Below are 21,336 nucleotides of genomic sequence, written 5' to 3'. Positions count from 1 at the left end.
TTTGCAAGGCCGTATCTCCACACAACTTTCAAGGTTTGTTTCCATATATGTCATCACTTTTCGTTGAAATTGGAAAGAATGTGCCTGGTTACGTGCATTTTTGAAAGTTGTAACACTAATATTTGCAATATCTGTCGATCTTTTCCCTCACGAACATTAATAAGGTTTCTATCCATTATGTTGTGCAGTAAACATTTGCAATATCGCCTCCTTCACGAGTTATTAATTAATAAACATTACCCTTTTTGCTGGCTTAGGCCTACATTGGACGATACCGAGACGCACGCGAAGTCGCGCCGAGTCGCGCTAATGAATTTGCTAATAAGCGCTTCGTCAGCATTGTTGACCCCAAATCGGCCAATCTGAAAACATGCATGTGAGTTTGGTCAGCAAAAAATCCTCAGTTCAAGGTGTAACACAAGCGTTTGTAACATCAGATTAAGCTAAAATTCGGAATATACTTGTGTTATATGTGTTTAACCGTTCGTGAAATAACAACTTGAGGGATTCCTATAGAGATTAAGATAAATACATAAATTTTGGGACGTTTTGCGAACGATTTCTTCCCCACTTTAAGGTCAGCTTTACCAGTAGGCCTAACCAGCATTGACGTTTCGGCATCGATGACGGCGATTTTTTTCATTGACATGAAGTTTAGAATTTCTTCTTCTGTTACCGAATAGTTTAACATTTCAATCATACTGAGCACATATTCTAAGAAACACAACGTTCAAAAAGCCATTTTTGGGGGGTGCGTGAATTTCAATGCTGTTACATGTAGCATCTGTTTCTTGTTCGATATGGTTATAACGTACAAGGGCGTAATCGGATTAACTTTGTTCAACAACGGCGACGCTTAGGCCTTTGCAACCACATAGCTGTGCTCTGCGGCCCATACTGGAATCTGACCAACTTATGGCCAGCCTGTATTTTCCCTACTTGGGCATCAGTTATTGGGTCGAGGGCATTAAGCGCGTACTTTTAAAGCTTAAAAATCACATTTTAAGCAAAACTTGGGATGTTAACCAAAATGCTAGGGTTGAGCATTTTTTTTTCACGTAAATTCTTTATACTGTGACTATGTATCCCTTATCGTTTAAATCACAACTTAAATGTAAGTTTTCGTTTGGAAATCGCTCACTTTCAGGTCGTCTAATTCTGTTTTAATAGTCTTGATCAGAAAAACTCTGTAGAATTTATTTTACACGCACGTCGCACAAAGAAAATATTGAGAACCCTTAATAATTATTTTCTTGCTGCTTACATCTAATTCATTGGTTTCAGAAAGAAAACTCGACTGGTTTCGACATCGACGATAATGAAGTTTAGACCAAGTCCACGTATTCTCGAACTTGTTTTATTCCCTTAAGGTACAAGCTGCACGTTTCATTTAATGTTAGTAATCATTTTGATGTTTTCCAGTTTTTTGTTTTGTTTTCAGCTTTTCGAATGTATTATAACTCAGTTTTCCATTGAATCGTTGCAAGACATTTAGGTTCTCGTTCTCTTTTTTGGCCTTAAAATAGAATTATCTCAACGATATTCAGAGATAAAAAATAAAAACAAATAGTCAATGTGAATAAGCAACGACGACGTGGATTCGAACCAGGGATATTTGTATCCATAGCTCATCACGCCATCCACTTTAAAGGTAGCTGGTTGACTAAGTAACAACAATGCTCTTAATATCATTGTTCTGTGCATGAATAAACATATTGGCCCCAAACTATTGAATTGTTCATGATTTGGAGCGTTCCACCCATACGGAAAGAAATCAGCGAGCCGCTGTGGAACTTCAAGGGTCAGCGATGTGTCCAACAATGGTTGGTCTTTGTTGATTTCTTTCTTCGTATGCATACGGACTCGATGGGATAGTACTCAGATTAATTTAGGGTACTACAAGTAGTCTTCTTTCAGCAAAACTATTAATGTTAAGATAATCAATAACTGTTATTACAAGTCAGACTGAAGCAATTATACATTTCAACTAAAATCTACTACGTTAACATGACGTTTACAGAAGTACAGAAATGCGGCTTGATTGCGCACGACTCGACGAAGCCTTCATCAAGGCAAATCAAAAGTCACGGAATCTACGCAGCTTCTTGTACTGCTGGTACATCTCCCCTGCAGTGAGGTCCTTCAAAGCAATACCCTTGAGAAAAGAAGGAAACAAACCACAAAATATAATCAGCTTTGGTTAAAAAACACCAACATCTCTCATTCATTATCAAGTTTATTTGTTTCTACGATTGATTTTGCACTGAATTCTGTATCGGAGTGAATAAAGTGGGAGCTCGGAGGGAGGCCCAACTCGGAGGTCTCACCTGTTGGCACTCGGCGGGGATTTTGAAGTACTTCTCACGGTCACAGATACCAAGATGGAAATTGTGGATTCGACTTTCCATCCACTGAATTTCCTTATCTGAGGAGAAAAAAACATCAAGTCATTCTCTCAAAAATAATATCCCTTAAAATTGTTTCTGCTTAAAGCTCATCAGTGGTATTTTTTTCTAAACTGTCCATGTAGTACAGGTAATGTTTAAATGTTTCTTATCATCTTTGCGATCAAGTTTCAATGGAGCAGTTTGTATTTTGTGAACACTTGCTCAAAAACGATTTGTTAAGCTTTTTCGTTTTTGTTTTTAGATAATGACGGACACAGATTGCCACGTGCACCGGCATTTTGCGCGTCACAATTATTCGTGACGCGCATGGGCGCGCTGCGCCGTATATATCGAAGAAACTTCGAGCAACACGCGGGCGTGTTTAGAACATTATTTTTTGCACACTGAGCACACACGCGTTGAATGTGCAATATTAAGGGAATAACAGTGTGAGGAGCCGGTCTTCACTGCGTGATAATGACCGGGTGTGGGGGTTACCGCTGTTAATGGACCGAGACGAAGTCGAGGTCCATTAACAGCGGTCACCCCCACAACCGGTCATTATCACGCAGTGAAGACCGGATCCTCACACTGTTATTCCCATTAATAAATACCTTTTTAACGAAATAAACAATTAAAATGCTCCAATTTTGTGACTTTCTTTCGGCGATATTTCCAGACTTTTTTGTGTTCATGTTCATGGGCCATATTTTAGCTTAACAACTATAACGACGTAAACTCAACAGAAACTGCTGCCGTAGCGAAACAAATTACAACAATGTTTTCGTATCTTTACCTGATGGAGGAAGCTGAAATCTCGTTTACACATTCCTTGTGTCCGGAATTACAAAGATGCTTGGTTTAGGAAAGGTAAATATGTCGGTGGGTGAAGTGTTCAAAGAAAATAAATCGTAGATCTACACTTTCGTCGTAAACATCCTCAGTATATACTGCACTGCTGTACGATGTCGTTTCAAAACTTCCTTACGCGCGCGCACGCACGCATCCATAGCAACTGTGTTGCGTACGCGCGCGTCAGTCTCACGCGATGGGGGCCGGTTGAGCGCATGTGCATTGCTCTATTGTTACAAGCTACCGCAGGACTGTTACTATATTTTGACCAATCATTGGCGTGCATGGGGCTGAACGGGGCTTGATCAATGCTGGTTCAGGGCTTGATCAATGCTGGTTCAGGGGCCATTTATTCGCTTGATCTTTGAAGCCGGTCCATTATCACCGTTAATGCCCGGCCACGTGATCGAGTCTCGACCAATCAGAAACCATCAACTCTCCAAGGTATTTATTAATGTAATTTCTATGAATTTTCCTAACAAGATGGCGCGTGGGCGGGGGCGTCCTTTGAGATGGAGAGCGCTATTTGCCGTGGTTATATATACAATAAAGAACCTGTGTCCACCATATCCCGAAAAGCTAATCGAGGACCAATTTACCTTAAAACAAACTAGGTATATCTTTCACTCACTTACACCCACTTTAGGCCAACCACCCTTTCTAACGCTGTCCTGTTCTTATCCCCCTTTCTGTCATCTCCACCCCCCCGCCCCGCCCACATACACACACGCTTCTCTCAGGATTCTCACCAGTGGCTGGGTCGAATCTACGTTGCACGATTGCCACTGGTATACATTCTCCACGAGTCACAGTCTTGATGGTGTGCTTGTTTCCGGCTTCGTCTTTCTCAAACCACTTGTCCACAACAAGATCACGGTCACCTATGGTTTCCTCTGCTACAAACTTGGCAGTAGCTGTCCCGTAAAACAGTTTAAAAGAGAGATAAAAAAAATAAAGTAAAATGCATTGAATGTCACGAAATAAGAAATGTAGATTAGGCGTTCACGAACAAGAATCGCAACAGTCCGCATATCGAATAGACCCAAACCAGAAAATACAAACCCAAGGTAACGTAAGACATGGGTGCCAAAAAATTACAGTTGTTATTGTTACGAGTAGATCAAGTGAAGGCAACACAATGCCAAAATTCCTTTAAAAAAAACTGCACTCATAGGATCGTAAACAACAATGTGTTTTGTACCTGGAATGAAGTATTGATACGGGAACTTTTTTCCTGCGATGTCATCTACAACGCACACCAACTCATGCCCAGTCTTGTTATATATCATGTACGCTTTCTCCTGCAAAGACAAACAATAATATTCATGTCCAAAGATTAAAACTAGCCTACAGGATAACTGTTCTGTAGAGAGAGACTTTTTGTCTGTTGCCTGCCTCGTGTTCACCAGTTGTTCATGCCAATCAGGCATCTGACAAAAATGAAGCTAAACGGAGCCGGATCATAGTTTTATAGCGAGGGACTTGTTAATGTTATCCACGGGGCCGATTATTTTCATTCCGGTTTTGACAAGAGGTTTCCTTAGACATCATTGAAATCAATCGGCTTTGATATCTTAAAACACGAGGATCATAATATAAAATACTCCTAGTAATAATAAAGACACGCCCACCTCTTTGTAGTCTTCAATCGTTTGAGTGGTGTACAGTGTTCCATTGAAGTAATCCACAGTCGTCCTGACTGAAAACTGCTGGGCTTTGGCGTCGTACGCCCCATCGAAATTAACGTACTCGACCAGAAGGCTGCCCTCGCTCACCGAAGACATGACGTCGACTTCGTAACAATAACAAAATGAAAATGCAAATAAACCGAAAGGTTCGTGAAGGCGCTGGGTCGTCCAGCAGTACAACTGTTTTGTTGGGGGGGGGGGGGGGGGTTAGCCCACTCAAAACTTTGTCTGGCCCCCCTCCCCCCCAAAAAAAAAATTCCATAAAAACATTGGCAGTAGCAAAATGCAAAATGTTAGGCGACGCCACATGCCAACGATCCCCCCCTAAAAAAATGTGTCGTTAGAAGGGTGCATTTGAACACTGTCAGGTAATAATAGCGCTCCCCATTGAAAATATGAGTGAGAATATGGTACGAGGCCCCTCCCCCCTACCCTATTGATTTTCGGAGACCTTAAGGTCCAGAGAAAATAGCGGTTTACCTTTCAGCACGACTCCCTGCAAAAAAATTGTGGATTCACTCCTGCTAGCCCCCTGAAAATATAGGCTCTAGAACCGCGCCTGACTCAAAAGGAAAGTATTTTTGGACTGGTTGCTTCAGTTGCTAGTCTATTTTCTGGTATGGAGCTTGCCCCAAAAGTGGTGCTGCGACGCAGCTTTTTTTCTTAATTTTTTTTTTCAAATGTCGGCTGATGACTGCAAATGGTGCCCGACTAAATTTAGTGCAAAATGTATGGGAGCCCGGAGAGGCCGCATAAAGCTTGTACTTGATCGTATCCCCATCTAAAAACACGTTAAAATTGTGCAGCAGCAGGATTCCAGTCAAACCAGTGAGTTTGGCGGTTTTGAGACATCATCTTACATTGAAAAAATAAAACTTTTTAATTTTTCCGACGCGCGCGGCTACGGCGACGCGCGCGCATACCAGAAACCGGAGCCTTTTATTTTTGGCCTAAGGAATATGACAAACTCTTGAAGAGAGATTTGTAGGCGAGTATGTGGCCAATTTATTTAAATTTTACTACATGATGGCGTCTTCAACCGGCGCGTGATAAACGAAGGTGGAAACATGCGGTCTCAAATACAACTCCTGGAACGAAATTCCATCTAACCTAAGAAATTCACAAGTTCTTTCCTTTTTTAAATCGGGCCTACTTGACCACTACTCACTAGCCAGTGATGTGTAATTTGGGTAGAGTTCACCCGTATATTTTTTATTATGCTGGTGCAATAATTCGTCACCGACACCACGAACTGACACCCTCTGTATCACATGTGTACAAAAAAAAATCACATTTTCTTTTTTTTGCCGATATTAGCAGTTTGTATCATGAAGTTTAACATGATGAAGTTAAAATTGCTAAAATCATCTTAAATAAGCAAATTTTAATAATGAATTTTCAAGAAATTGGTCAATTCTTGTGTTTTTTGAGTTACCACGAAGTGACTCTGCACAGGGTGTCAGTTCGTAAAACCAAAATGTGCGTGTTTTCGAAGAGTGCACGCATGCAATAGCGTTAGGGAGTGTCAGTTCGTGAAAACGAAAATTGACGTGCTTCTGGAGAGTGCGCGCACGCATGCGCAGTGTGTGCGCGCACTTTCCCCAAAACACGTCAATTTTGGTTTTCACGAACTGACACTTTCTAACGCTATTGCATGCGCGCACTCTCCGAAAACACATACATTTTCGTTTTCACGAACTGACACCCATCTTAATCATTTAATTGCTAAATAACTAAGCATATTTTCACAATTTAACGTTTATAATAGTAGTTAAAGCATTTTCAAGTGATACTAAAACCTCTAAGATAGATGGAATATTTTACTGAGTAAATTCGTGTCAAACCTTTCAAAGCGTTTTTCTCTGATTTGTATTTCTGCAACGCTGACCACCGGTGTCAGTTCGTGGTGTCGGTGACGAATTTGTGGCCGTTTTTAATTGTAGTTTTTAATTGTAGTTTTTAATTTTTCTTTTTGTGATTTTTCTTTGAACAGTATTTCTTTGTTTTCTTCGGTTGTTTGCTTGTTGTTGTGCTTGTCCCCTGTTTTTCGGTTTTGATGTGTGAACAAGGGTCATTTAGTGGGCCTGTGTGCCTGTTCGGGGTTTCCCTTTTGCACCACATGTCATTTCTAATGTATTTGTGCAGTGAAGGTAATAAAATAATAAAAAAATAAAAAATAAAGAATGTAAAAATTCACTAGGTTTGGCCACACATTTGCCTACAAATATCTCTTAAAGACTTTGTCAACATATTCCTTACAGTTCTTACATGAAAGAACACTGTCTGAGGTACAAGGTAAGCCAAAAAAAAAACCTGTTTCGGAAGCGGCTTCAGGTTGCATCATTTTTGCCATAGGCCCCCTATTGGAAATATAGCAAATAACAATTGGAATTTCACACAAACACTAATTCATTGGCAGCAATAGTTTATCTAAAAATATGTTTGGAGTATTTTCTTGTCGTGCCTACCTTCATCAAAAGTGAAGTATAAAGGAGCATCGCAAGGCACATGGCTGGACTGGATTCCGACCATCTCTTGGGACATAGGCATGCCGGCTGCCATTGCCCCAGCAATCACGACCATGGTGCAGACAAGGAGACTGGGCGACATCTTTCTAGAAGGTCTGTCTTCGAATCGCTCACGAATTTCTTTTGGACAACGCTCGCCGTGGAATATACCTAACGTCTTCACTGGTCAATAACTGCCTTCCTAAATGAGGAGCGCCGGGCGGCGTTGGGTGTAACATACACCCCTTGAACATGCAAAATTCGAATGTTTATCCGAGAATCTTAGTTTATTATTCAATTAAACAGACATTTAAATAAAAAAAAACTCGTCACTGACTGTACTGAGGTATCGGGAGCCACTGTGTCGCATTTCGTGTCAACTCTTCTCAAGAATATTTCCAGGGTTCTAATGGTGTTCTTAATGTCTATTTAAGCCAAACAAAGACTTTGTTTTGCAGGCTCCGCCCCTAGCACCATCCTGCCTGGACGGACCTTGTCTTTAGAATTTCAACGATACCCAGCACGATATGAGACGAAGGGGTACCCTCAAATCTCCCTATACCCTATCGTTACCTTAAACACATCCCCCTAGATATCGCAAAAGAATTCCTAAGACTCTGGTAACACAATGACAAATAAAGGCGTTGGGGCTTTCCCTCTGTCTGATATCACGCTACATTAAGTACCATTGGCCAGGGATTTCGGACAATTGAGAGTAAGATGACAGTGTGGTACGGGTTTACTTCCGTGGAGCTGATTCTTATTCAGCAGGCGTCTTAAGAGATTCCGCGTCCGCACTTTGTTCGTTTCTTAGTATTTTCTAAAACTTTGTGAATGTGGAAGTTGACAAACACGTTTCGACTCGGACTTTAACCCTAAAAGGGCCGGGGTATTTTGACCATCTCTCAGCCGCGGGGGGGGGGGGGGGGGGGCTAAGATCTCGGTAATCGAGTGACGAACAGTTATGAAATTCGGTACATGCGTAGAACAACTCATCATAAACATACCCAAGAAATGTCATGACTATAGGTCAAAGGGTTTAAATTTTAATGTGCTACATGTACTTGGTTTGTTTCGTTCACACGACGACATTAGGTGTTAAATGAAAAACACCGATAATATAAACGCCGGTCTTGACAAAAATGCTCACAAATCAGGCTTAACTATAAAAATAGTAACTCCTTTGGTTGGAAAAAATAAGGTTTCCCTATTACTTAGTCGGAGAGACCCGTTCAAAGGTTGAATGGAGCAATGAACTGCGTCCCAGTTCAATAACATGCGAGTGCGGTACAGAGCCCTAGACGGTGGATCATGCACTTTGTTGGAGGAGCCCTGAGCGGCCGTGGACCCCAAGGAGCAACGATGCGTCCAGCAATGGCTGGTCTTTGTTGATTTTTGTCTACGTATATGGCCTCAATGGGATAGGACTTACTCAGATTTAGGGGGTTACAATATTCCTCTTTGCAGGGAAAAACAGTAACTAGTTTCTAAGATAATCAAATAATTGTTACAAGTCATTCTCTCAAAAATAATATCCCTTAAAATTGTTACTGTTTAAAGCTCATCAGTCGCATTTTTTCCCCGAAAATGTTCATGACATTGTACCACAGGTACTGTTTAAAGGTTTCTAATCATCTTTGCGATCGAGTTTAAATTGAGCAGTTTGTATTTTCTGCATTCTTCTTTCCTTAGCTTTTTGTGAACACTTGCTCATAAACGATTTGTACACTATTACCATTACCGGGGCCGTATCATAAGTCCGACGCCTCATAGGTCCGACGCCACATAAGTCCGAAAATTCGGACTTATGAGGCGTCGGACTTATGAGGCATAACATTTATTTATTTCGCCTCATAGGTCCGACGCCTCATCAGCCCGACGTCGGTAAAACGAGGCGTTTAATTTGTCTGACTTACGAGGCGTCGGAGATATGAGGCGTCGCACCTACGAGGCGTCGGACTTATGAGGCGTCGGACCTATGAGGCGTCGGACTTATGGGCCTTTATTTGGTTAGGGGATGCGATTTTGTCGGACATAATTATGAGGTGTCGGACCTATGAGGCGTCGGACTTATGAGCGGACCCCCTTTTACCAATAAGACGATGGTTTTTGTTTTTAGATATGGCGGACACAGATAGCCACGTGCATCGGCATTTGCGCGTCATATTTTCATGACGCGAATCGGCTGCGCCGTATTTCGCGCGCGTTGAATACGCAGTTTTAATATTCCTACGAAGATGGGGACCTTTGAGAGGGGTCTTTACATTGATCTCCATATACATGAACCAATTAGAATCTAAAAAGTAAAAAACCCTTAATTTTACAAAGTAATCAGTAAAAACTTCTTCCCGTCCCTAGATTGATCAGGGAATGACATCGTTCACCTCTTGTGATATTGTGTGAAAGGAGATGAATCACAAACCAAAATAGTACTATACTAATTTTGTCAAAGAATAATTCAAGCTACGCACGGTCTTGTTTATAATTAAATGTTTAGCTATACTTCTGAAAATAAATATAATTACTTGTAAGTGTATTGGGAATCGTTTTTGTGAGCGAATATGACGGTATACTATGGCTATAGCTAGTAATCTTATTATAACGGCGAACACAATATAATTTCAAACCGTAAAAGTACTCATTGCTTTCTTCACCATACAAACTGTCAATAATGTGACAGTCATCTTGGGAGCTCATGAAAATACTTGCGTTGAACTCCACAGCTTTTTTCCAAAAACAAAATCAATCAATGTTAACAGTTCCACATCGTAAGAATTGATTAAGTCAAACTTTCAGATGCTTATCACATCGCATGTTCCATTCAGTGGATGATACAGTCGATTCCATCCTTCCGTGAAGTTCTCCATTTTCGCCCATCTCGGATATCGTCCTGCAACTGGTGGTTTTTGCTATGGCTTTGCTGAAGTTCTTTGTTTGATATGAAGGTCAATCGGCCGGTTGTGCAGTAAGTTAGCATAAACCATCTCCTCGGTTTCTCTTTATAGAGAAAAAGAATAGAAACATTTCGGTAGGCGTGAAACCAAGGCAGACATAATTCAGTCAGATTTTGCATATAAAAGTAATAAAAGTTATTCGAATAAACTATTTTAAACAAGTCAACTTTTGTTCATTGCCATTGCCGGATCAGTCATGCACGTTTAGGCCTATGTGTTTAAAAAAAAATGATGCCGACCAGCATGACAGGCCCAGATCGCATGGAATTTGAACAGAATATCTCGCTAGCTACCACACAGGCCTCCATCCCCTCAAACTCAGAGCGACAACATTAACGATATTATAATTTGCTTTGTCATTCCCATGTTCATATTCCTCCATGCCATGTTGTATAGGCCTCGTTAAAAAAACCCAACTTACTTGCGAATAATAATTTGTCCTATTCTTCAACGCTCCTTTCTTCCCCTTCCAGCAATCTAATACTGCGCACACCTTGACTATACTTCTCATTGATTTTTATCAATTTAGATCTCTGTTTCTTTATTCTTTCAAAAATGACAAAGAAACCGAAGAAAACCCAACTTCATTTCTTATAATCCTCCGTTCGAAAGTGTACACAACTCGAATCACTACCTGCTCTCTCACCCTGGTATTGGCTCATTTGCATGTGCAAGATTTTTGAACACGTATGCAAATGAGGAACAGTCTGGTACCTGGATATGCGTTACATTACCGTTTGTTTTTGTATGCGGCGTCTGGGGTAAAAAGAGTCAATTCGTCGCAGCGCAAGCACGGCGTGAGTTACGAAAACACGATTTTTAAAATTAAACTATTACGATCTTATCGAGACAACATGCAGTATCATATTTCATAATAATATTAGCAAATTGGAAAGGAAATTAGTATTTTCGAGAAGGCGTGGACGAATGATCGCGAAAACACGTACTGCACGTTGTGAATAATAGCACCAAGTACACGATAAAAATCCATTACTAGCCAATTGCGGTATCGAATCAGGATACAGGAAGAAAGTTTCCTATCCAGGGTTTACTATTGGAATAGTGGTTGGAAATAAAGTGAGCCCCGGGGACGCGGTTGACTCGTCACTGACTGCACCGACCGGCTGTGGTACCGGCCATGCACCATTCATTTCGTATCAACACCATTCAAGAATATTCCCAGTGTTCTAATTCAACCAGAAGTTATATCAGACGTTTAGAAGCGGTGATAAATGGAAAGAAAAGAACAAAGAAAAACCCCGGGAGATTGGTAGCAAGGATGTGTCCTTGGCCCGAAAGGTATTTGTTTGCGATGCAGGTGACAATCCATCACAACTTATATGATGCATGACGCACACAATACCGGTCTGGACCCCCAGAATACTGTCGTATTGAGGTCGGCCATGTTGGATTTCCAACAGTGAATTGTGCCTAGTACACGAACCCGATCCCCAGGCTTAAAGTGTGATGACGGATTTTGTTCCATTTCAATCCAAGTTTAAGATATACGTGGCCGTGTGCTATCAACATTGAGACGGTAGGACAACAGTTTAGATCAAACAAACTGAATCAAAAGATATTGCTTGAGCTATGTTGATTTGTTTTTTTTCTAAAGAAAGCAATGATTTCCCCATGCTGCCGCCAAGAAAAATAAGTAAAAAACTGCCACGGCAGAACAAGTACGCTATCCACTACCGAACACTGTATGAGTGACTCGTTTTAACATTATTGGTGTTTAAACTAGAGCTTTAGTTGAAGATGGTAATTCAGGCGCGGTTCTAGAACCAATATTTTTTTGGGGGGGGGGGGGGGGCTAGCAGGGTGGATCCAGAATTTTTTCAGGGAGGCGTGCTGAAATGAAAACCGGTTATTTTTTCCAGACACTTAGGCCTCCGAAAATCAATAGGTGGGGGGGGGGGGGGGGGGAGCGCCAATAAAATCCTAAAATCATTCACACTATATTAACTAATGCACCCTTGTCACGACTATTTCTTTAGGGGGAGACCGTTCGCATGTACATCACAATCCTTCTTTTTGCTAATGCCATTTTTTTTACGGAATTTATTTTAGGGGGCTAGACAAAATTTTTAGGGGGCTAAAGCCCCCCTTAGTTCCCCCCCTAGAACCGCGCCTGTGGTAATTCCTCTTTCGTTACAGAATATAAAAAATTGTTTCATCTTTTGGCACAATCTGTACACTTTCATTTAAACATCATTTTCGAGTTTGGAGTCATTGAATCAGCTATTTTGAGCTTTTCAATCATATACATCAGCTACAATTTTTATTCGGGGCCGAAAAAAGTGGGGAGGGGGAAATGATATGATATCCCCACTTTTACAAAAGTGGGGGAAGGGGGGGGGGGGCAAAGCTCTTCCCCGTTGACCACCCATATGCATTACCAGGGAGATCGGACTTGTTTTCCGAGCCAATAATGGTTGAACCTTCATCCCGAGGGTTGGAAAGCCAAAAATAGGACGTTTAGTTTGACAGAGCTGTTCGATGTTTGTGTGAACGATGTATTTAGGAGAACTTAGGAGAACGTACTGATTTACGTAGGTAGCTCTGTTACATCTATCGCGAGTGAAAAATATTCTCAGCAATGTATTAATTGCATTTTCAATTATCAAATGCCACTTGTTTTAATAATATCAAGAAACAAAAGCAAGTGCTGACAGAGGCAGGCGCATCATGAAATTACACAAATTATGAGGACAAAAAAATCTGATAGATCTTTGCCAATTTTTTTTTCAAGTACAACAAGGACGTGATACCATCAAAGACGATAATTAAACCGTCTGACAATAATGCTGTTGAAACCTCAAACCCATATAATTATGCACAATGGGAACTAAACAAGGCAACACACAATTATATTTCAAACATCTGATTGTGGAATATTTCAATTTTATTTTTTAGACAAGACAAACTTGTTTTCTATTCCAAACGAATACAAAGATTTACAAACAATACCAATATAAAGAGAATTCCAGATAAATCATGATCAATCATGTTTTTGTTTAAACACAAAACACTGGAGTGTGGAGCACAGGCTGCCGACCTTCAAACAAAGCAGGTTCACATGCTTATATTAGCAACCTAGACTGAATTGTAAATTATTTGCAGTTTGGTTCCAAAGAAAACCATGATAAAGATAAAACAAGACAATCAAAGCCTAGTAAAGGTTGGTCACAGAGCGAGCAAATTCTATTCAATTGATTCTAGTCTTTTCATGCATGTGGCCCGAACAGTGGGCCGGATTTAACCCTTTAGTCATTCGGGATAATCCTATGTCAAACCTTTGGGCCAAGATGTGACTATGTCCAGTCTAATTCACTGGTAACATGGGGTGATCAGTAAGTCAGTGTCAGGGAGAAAGAGGACTATACATGCTGCCACCAATTCAGTTTTATTCCTTGTATTCAATAACAGTACTGAATGATAATGGTTTTAATGCAAAAGGAACCAGACCATTTTCCTTCCAGCCTCGCTTTGGTTACGTTGATTTGAATGGGAAAAAAAGAGATGGCCGCAACATGATAATTGTCTATAGGCAGGCCTCTTTGAACCAGCAGAAACTAAATTATCATTAACCCTCAACCAGTATAAATCTAAAAGAAACTTATGCGCAAGCGTTTAAAATCTTTCAGCTCGGTAGATATTTCGTTTTAAGTACTTTCCATCTTCAAACTGAAGCCGTATTTACGAGTCATCTACTGGAACAGACGCTTTCCTCCTGGTCCGCGAAGTCCGGCATATTTCTTGGGGATGCCTTCGACCATCTTTGCTCTCCCAGCCTATGGAAGAATCAATAAGACAAAAAGTCCATCAAACTTCTTTAAAAAATGTATTCGTTAACTTTTGACACTAGCCCAGAGGTATATTAACCATTGTTGAGAACAGAAACAGGTTTTATAAAACCTTCTCTCATCAATGGTATTCAATTTCCTCTCCTAACTCCAACTTGCCCTTTTTTTCCTCAACAAATTTCCTGAATTCTCAAATTGCACCTCTGTAAACATGAACCCAACGCACATTACTTATAAGATTCCACCAAATTCCAACTCACTCAACTTCAAACTCACTCCAAAGATTCGAATTTTACTCTTTCACTGGAAAACTCAATCTGTCTGATTTTCACACCAAAAACTCTTTGGACGTACGACGATAGTGACTGGGCCGTATAGGGTACCTTCCCCATCTGACAAAATCCTTCACTTCCTTTTGAAGAAGTTTGAAGAATCCGGGTTGCGAATTTCTTTTCCGTAGGTGGGTTGCTCAAAAGTTATGAATAATTCAACAGTTTCGATTGGGCCAGTATGTTTATTCATGAAACGGGGCAATGATGTCAAGGGCATTGTTGTTATTTAGTCAACCAGTAACCTTTAAAGCATTTTAAATTACGGACGTCGTCAAGCTACCAAACGGTAGGCTATTGGATAGAAAGATTTCTGGTTTGAATCCAGGGAGAACGAGAAAGAGAACGAGAACCTAAGTGTCTTGCAACAATTCAAAGGAAACAGAATTATGCATGACATTTGAGCAACCCACCTACGGAACAAATTCGCATCCGGGTTGGGGTAAGAATGTCAACCATCTTACCTGGCATTCCTCTGGGACTTTGAACCAATCATCCGGATGGCAGATGCCCAGACTGAAATCCGAATAGGTGGACCTTACAAGGCTGATCTCATCTCCTGAAAATACAAGAAGTTGGTAGCAATTTCATTCTGCAAATCACGGCAATATGATAGGTACTGTCATAATGCGTCAGATCCCTCGAGTCGCTATATGTTTTAACATTATTTCTGTTTCAAAGTTAGATGAAGGATCTTTTTTACCATTAGTGCCAGACTGAGGCCCGAGTGCATAAAAAAAAAGCAAATGTCGGCCAGCTGTAAGCTTGGCCCACTATTTATTCCCACTAAGATTCTCAATAATTCAGCAGTGCAAATATAGAGCCATAAGATTGAACCAGCCAAATTCAAGATATCTGTTCTAATATTCAAGGAGATTTTTTTCAGCATGTTGCACTTGAGCGTGAGACCATTTAATTTTAAGTCTAAAAACGAGACTAGAACAAGTTCGACAACATAGAGACTAGGTACCATATTTCGTTTTTATCTGCCGATTTATTTTCATGCCTGCTTTGCATGTCTCCACACTCTCAAGTTCTACCAAATGTGCCAGATTTTGAGACTGCATTAATACCTGTTTCTGGGTCGAAGGTTCGCTGGAAGCTGCTGACATCAACGCACTCCTCCTCCTCGATGGTGTACACAGTGTGCACGTCTTCGGAGGGGGAACTCTGGTCATTGTGGTACCAGTTGTTCGCACGTATAGCTCGATCGCCGATGGTTACAGAACCGGCAAACTTGCTGTCCTCTGTATAGGAAGAAATACAATGTTCGGTTCATGGGCGTCGCCAGGATTTTTTCCCGGGGGGGGGGGGGGGGGGGGGGAGCAAAGCACATTTCCCCAAAATTCTTAACTTTTTTATTATATTCTCAATTCTCTATATTATCATTTTTCCGAGCTTAAACAGGGGAGCATTTGCCCTACCCCTCCATCAAATTAACAGCAATATGGCTTCGAACATCTTTTTCCTTTTGTTTCGTTTTCCGGGGGGGGGTGCCTCCCTTCCCCCACCCTCTCGCGACGCCCATGGTTTGGTTACCAATATGACAAGCGAGGGCTGAAACACAAATTGAAAACTGTTCGACTCCAATCAGATCATTGATTAATCGGGGTAGACAGAAACCATCAAAGGTCAGGTATAGGAAAGCCTGAGAAAACGACCCGCCACTTGTGTTCAGAGATGTTTCAATCCATTGCTTTACTTATTGACAAGATTTCTTTAAGTGATGATTTCTCTAACAAACTTTTTTTTTTTTAGAAGCCGAGACACTTCTGATCGAGGAGAGTTGGCTTTTTTCGCAGACTTGTCCACGTCCCACCATTTATGGTGGGGTGTAACAGTAACACCTGTCTATTGGATTTCTGAGTCTAGGTTAATATACCTTCAGTTCTTTTGATTATCAATTGTATAAACATTCTTGAAATTTATATTTGATGACAATGAAAGTACCATAAAGACCTACATGGCGTAAGCAAGCACAAATTGACTGATTCAGATACCTGGCACACAGTTGTATGGGAAACCATAGGAAAAGGTATAGATGTCGCATTTTGTTTCTTCCTCTTCTTTGTAGATAACGTAGGCCTTTCCCTGTCGATAAATAAACCACAATATGTGATCTAAACAAAGCCATTTCAACTGTCATTAATGATATCAATCAACAAGACAATTGGACACTGTTTGAATTTTCTAAGATGTAGGGCTTCTGTTTTCATTGGACACCTCGTAACGGTTCCCGATGCACGAACGGCACGATCCTTTCAGTTACAGGCCAGGAAAACATCAAACTAAGGTGTATTTCTATACATGACCTTAATACAACATTTAGCCAGACAAATACCTCGTTGTAGTCTGCGATTAGCCGGAAGGCTTCTTGGGTGCCATTAGAGATGTGTACGTTGTATTTCAAGCCGATTTTCTTGTCGATGGAATCGTAGGCCCCAGGTTGTTGAATCAGTTCGGTCAGCAGCGCGCCTTCTTTCAGTTCAGTCGCAACAATCTCTGATATTAAACATGAATGAATGACACATCAGTAGTCGGATACATGAGTCTTAACTTCTGGGCTATAAAAACAGCTTTAGCAAAATATTGACTGGTTGTCCTAGCTATTGAAAATTGACTAGGAAATTAGTTAAACGTGCGAAGTTTCATACTATGACTTGAAAAAGTAGTTGGATTTGACTCCAATTTTAGTTATTTGCATACCTATTTTTCCTATAGTAAATAATACTGACTGGAAAATCTAGTCAGATTGACTGATTTTCAGTTGCACCCAGCTGACCCTGAATAGCTAGTCATATTTGACTGGTTTATAGTCAATTCTGACTAATTTTCTTTTTTTAGAGTGTGAGATGAGGAAGAAGTCATTTTCTTGGTTATGCGATTTTAGCCCATTGATGGGGCCAAAATACTATGCCGACTATTTGTTTTGGAAATATGCATTTTGTTAACATTGAAAAATACACTGCTATCAAAAATAATTTTGGATATGGACACTGTATATAACTGGTTAACAAATTGGATGTCGTGGTCACGTGATGGCAACTTTCAGCAAACTTTTCTCGAAATGTGATTGGTGTTTAATATGGGCGAAATCACATGCTAAAGGTTCTAAACGGAAAGGAAAATCAAGTTAGGCATTCTAAGATACAATAACCGTATAACAAAAATAGTGTCATTTGACTCATAATCGTAAAAACAAAAATGAGTCAATTTGTCCGTGTAGTGACACACTTTGAGCCGTAGTGTGTCACTACACGGACAAAATGACTCATTTTGTTTTTACGATAATGAGTCAAAAGACTCACTTTGAGTTTCTTTTTATATAGGCCTTTAGGAATGTTTTGGCAGAAAATTAGTAAAACAATTCTGAAGGTTTTTGCCTATGGTGGCCAAACAAACAGTTTGTCTAACATTTAGCCCCATAAATATGGCCAATAGTTTATTGGACTACCTCGCTTCGAACATGTACCCTAAAATGTAGAACTTTGTTAAGTTTCGATTTTCATATCTATACTTTGTAGTTTATTTACGTTTTAGAAGCACACACACCCTATTAAAAGCTATAGAAAAGAAGTCCCTCCTTTCTCAGACGTCTATTTTTCATGTAATATCCAGGTTCGTTTGATCACGTTTGTGTATCTAAATTTCAACACGAAATTTACACCAAAAAAATAGACCCAAGTGTGTCCCTTATTTACGGAGGTAGTCTAGTAAATTGGTCACATTTTATGGGGGCAAGTTTTACCGCACCTACAGCGCTTTAGACACTTTTTTTTAGGTTAATAAAACGAGAAAAGGCACTGCAGCCCCCCAAAAAACAACAACCGAGAAAAACATTTTGGGTTGGAGTTGATATTCTTACCTGCTATGAACGTGTAGTAGGGGTCAGAGCAGCATTTCTCGGGTTCTTCGCCGACCGCGGAGGCAGCTACTATCAACACGGAGAAAAGCACGGCAGCGTACATTTTGGTCTTCTTCTGCAGACTGTAATACCAAGCGAACGAAAGAGTCGAGAGTGTGTGCACCGGCGGTCCAACTCTAATCCGACTGCAAGGATCGGCGTTACCGCTAGCACTTTCACGCAGACCTCGTAAATGATTTGAATGACAATCGCATCGACGAAAAAAAAGGAAAGGCAGCCCACTTGTGGCCTACGGGTGATTGGCAATTTCGAAAAGCGCATTGTTACTGGAGGTCACAGTCAGAATTATTGTGGGCTTATAGCTGTGACTAACCTGGATAATGTGCAGGGGTGTGATTTAACAACGTCTGAATTATTCGACTGCAAATTTGGTCATTCTCAATTTGGGACCCACATTTTTCCCTGTCCTTTTTACATCTGACATTATAATTTCAGAATTCTGATACACATCTTAATGCAGACGTTCTGAGCTTTCAGTAATAGAAATAACTACACCTCATACATATTCATGATCAAATTGGAGCAGTTTATTAGCCGATTCTGCCAGGTGTCTGGGAAGTAAAAAGTTTATACGAAGACCATTATGCGAAGACCTTTATCGACAAGGCAGTGATCGGCTACTAAATGGCAGTGTGTTATGAGGTGAAGTAATAGCACGGTTTATTTCTGGAAAAAAAAGGTGGAATTACTGGTCCCTCAGTGTAGCTTACCTACATCTCGGGGCCAGTAATATACAAATATAACATGGTTTGAGGGTGGACAGTCCTTATTCGCTCCCCGAGGTATTGGAAGTTGACAAACTAGTTCCCGAGGCGAAGCGAAACAAACCATGTTATACATGTAAACCTCATGCATATTGAGCTGCCGATTAGGCCCCCCCAAAAAATATTCGGTCTCTGGTCAGACCAAAGTTCCGGAATTGACGCGGCCACGCAGCTTTTTTTTTTTTTTTCAAGCTTGGATTGTACAGACAAGTTGGGTACTATTTTGCTTTTTTGGTGTCCTCATGTACATTGGTGTCCTCCATAATTTGCCTTGTTGCTTTCGATCATTTGCCTTGGTGCAATTTCCCATTCCTTGGTGCTCTTTGGTAAAAAAAATTGAGGAGGTGCGGAAAAAGAGGTCGCTGTTGGAGCTACCGCGGAACATTTTGGAAAAAAAAAAGATCGACGCGCATGATTAAAATCGACGCGCGCGCTGACCAGAGACCGACTTATTTTTTTTTGTGGCCTTATTTGTGCGAAGCAGTATGCACCTGAAACAAAATCTTCGGAGAAATTTGTCCAGCTTGAGTTCGTTTACAACTACAGTTGTAAATTCAGTAGTTCGTTGACAACTTTCTTTTGTGCAGGAGATATATTTAAAGTCCATAAATATTCTCCAGTTCGGCATCATTGAGCTCGGGAAAATTAACATACACGAAGAGATGGTTGCGCGGTACGGGTACCGCGCAGCCGTCTCTTCGTGTGTAGCTCGCTTGGAATTGGGCGACGTTAGCGCGTGCGTACTACACCCTTGCGACAGTTCCACGATTGCTTTGTAAAGCGCATGCGTAGTGGACTGTCGCATGCGCATTTACCGTGTGTGTGAATCCTCGTGCGCGCTTGGTAAACAGCAAAATTCTGCTAGATGCACTTCAAAAATCTGCTAGATTTACACAAAATCTGTTAGATCACCCACTATTACACGAAATACATTATAAACACTTATACCCGCATGCACAATGTTGCACAAATCGTAACATTAAAATAAGATAAGAAATTAGATAAATTTGCACGGTTTAGCATGGCTTGCAACTGTGCCCTACTACGCGCCAGGGAACCTCAAATTGAAGCTTTTTTTCAAAACTAATCAGCTACCGGTATATTTTCAAATCTGCCCTATTTTTCAGTCAAATCACAAATTTTACCGAATTCTGCTAGAAAACTGCTACCAAAATTTTGATTCTGCTAAATTTTCTGTCACACTCGTTTTTCCCCGAAAAAAAGTCCGTCAAAATTAGCCTAAAGTTCGGCTAAAACGGTCACCGTGAACAAAATGGACTCTGTTTGGATATCCGGTTTGGATACCGGCCTCAACAAGAGCTAACAAGAGATTTTTAAATCTAAAAATTAATGTGGCCTGACGTTGCGAACTTAGCAAGTTCTTCTTGAAGAAGAAGAACTTGCTAAGTTCGCAACGTCAGGCCACATTAATTTTTAGATTTATAATTTTTAGATTTATATATTTCAGGTCCATCCAGTCAGTAAGCAGTTTTGCAGCAGTCTTACTTTTTTTTTTTCAAGAGATCTTTAAGTCAACTATCTAGTCTGTCATCCTGTATGGCTCCGATACATGGACCGTTACGAGGGAATTGGAAGAAAACTAGATGGGTGGTATACAAGACTTCTACGGCAATGTTTAATGTACATTGGAGTCCGCATCATTATCACAAATACCCAACTGTATATGGCAAGGAACCAAAACTGTCCTGTAAGACACAACTACGTCGTCTTAAACTAGCATGACACTTATACAGGAACACCAAAGATCTAGTCTCTAAACTTATCATCTGGCCACCAAAACAAGGAAGGAGAAATAGGGGAAGACCAAAGCTCAGCTGTATAGATGTAGTTGCTAGGGACATCGGTGTGCTTCAAACTGATCTTCCTAGCTTAATGTAGGATATACATGAATGGGCAAATCTCAACATGATTCCGACTTCTGTCGACTAGAGAGAGAGAGAGAGAAAGAGAGAGATCACGTGTGCTGGACAGAGTCCATAAAATGAGACCAGATACATCCGGGTCGTTATTGTGATGTCATTTCAACTCAAACCACGCCTACATGCACGGGGAGTAGCATTGAAACCATTGGAACCGGAGGCGGCCTACAAAGTATACGGCAGA

At 40.7% G+C, this 21,336-nt stretch overlaps 2 protein-coding genes across 2 annotated transcripts; both read right to left on the bottom strand.

Moving 5' to 3' along the window:
- Window positions 1-1,341: 1,341 nt before the first annotated feature.
- On the bottom strand, window positions 1,342-7,839 carry LOC119738308. The gene is made up of 6 exons (XM_038213153.1): window positions 7,396-7,839; window positions 4,871-5,031; window positions 4,441-4,540; window positions 3,989-4,153; window positions 2,328-2,425; window positions 1,342-2,155 (listed from the first exon to the last, which is right to left on the bottom strand). The coding sequence occupies exons 1-6, from the start codon at window positions 7,535-7,537 to the stop codon at window positions 2,078-2,080; spliced, it is 744 nt and encodes a 247-aa protein (XP_038069081.1). The 5' UTR covers window positions 7,538-7,839; the 3' UTR covers window positions 1,342-2,077.
- A 5,417-nt stretch (window positions 7,840-13,256) lies between these two features.
- On the bottom strand, window positions 13,257-18,592 carry LOC119738718. Its single transcript, XM_038213654.1, has 6 exons — window positions 18,389-18,592; window positions 16,865-17,025; window positions 16,524-16,614; window positions 15,597-15,770; window positions 14,988-15,082; window positions 13,257-14,182 (listed from the first exon to the last, which is right to left on the bottom strand). Exons 1-6 carry the CDS (start codon window positions 18,489-18,491, stop codon window positions 14,099-14,101), a joined length of 708 nt encoding a protein of 235 aa, XP_038069582.1. The 5' UTR covers window positions 18,492-18,592; the 3' UTR covers window positions 13,257-14,098.
- Window positions 18,593-21,336: the final 2,744 nt, after the last annotated feature.

This window comes from Patiria miniata, unplaced genomic scaffold (assembly GCF_015706575.1).
Source record: "Patiria miniata isolate m_02_andy unplaced genomic scaffold, ASM1570657v1 HiC_scaffold_3, whole genome shotgun sequence".
Lineage (NCBI taxonomy): Eukaryota > Metazoa > Echinodermata > Asteroidea > Valvatida > Asterinidae > Patiria > Patiria miniata.
Note: the sequence above shows the minus strand (reverse complement) of the source record. Positions and strands in the feature narration are given on the sequence as shown.

Bases quoted from the DNA above. Each gene is read 5' to 3' on its own strand.
- LOC119738718 (XM_038213654.1), bottom strand. From the start codon at position 18,491: ATGTACGCTGCCGTGCTTTTCTCCGTGTTGATAGTAGCTGCCTCCGCG. The intron at 17,026-18,388 runs GTAAGAATATCA...GTTTAATATCAG, and splicing joins CTACTACACGTTCATAGCAG to AGATTGTTGCGACTGAACTG. The intron at 16,615-16,864 runs GTATTTGTCTGG...ATTTATCGACAG, and splicing joins TAATCGCAGACTACAACGAG to GGAAAGGCCTACGTTATCTA.
- LOC119738308 (XM_038213153.1), bottom strand. From the start codon at position 7,537: ATGTCGCCCAGTCTCCTTGTCTGCACCATGGTCGTGATTGCTGGGGCA. The intron at 4,154-4,440 runs GTACAAAACACA...TTTACGGGACAG, and splicing joins GTATCAATACTTCATTCCAG to CTACTGCCAAGTTTGTAGCA. The intron at 2,156-2,327 runs GTGAGACCTCCG...TCTTTTCTCAAG, and splicing joins TCCCCGCCGAGTGCCAACAG to GGTATTGCTTTGAAGGACCT.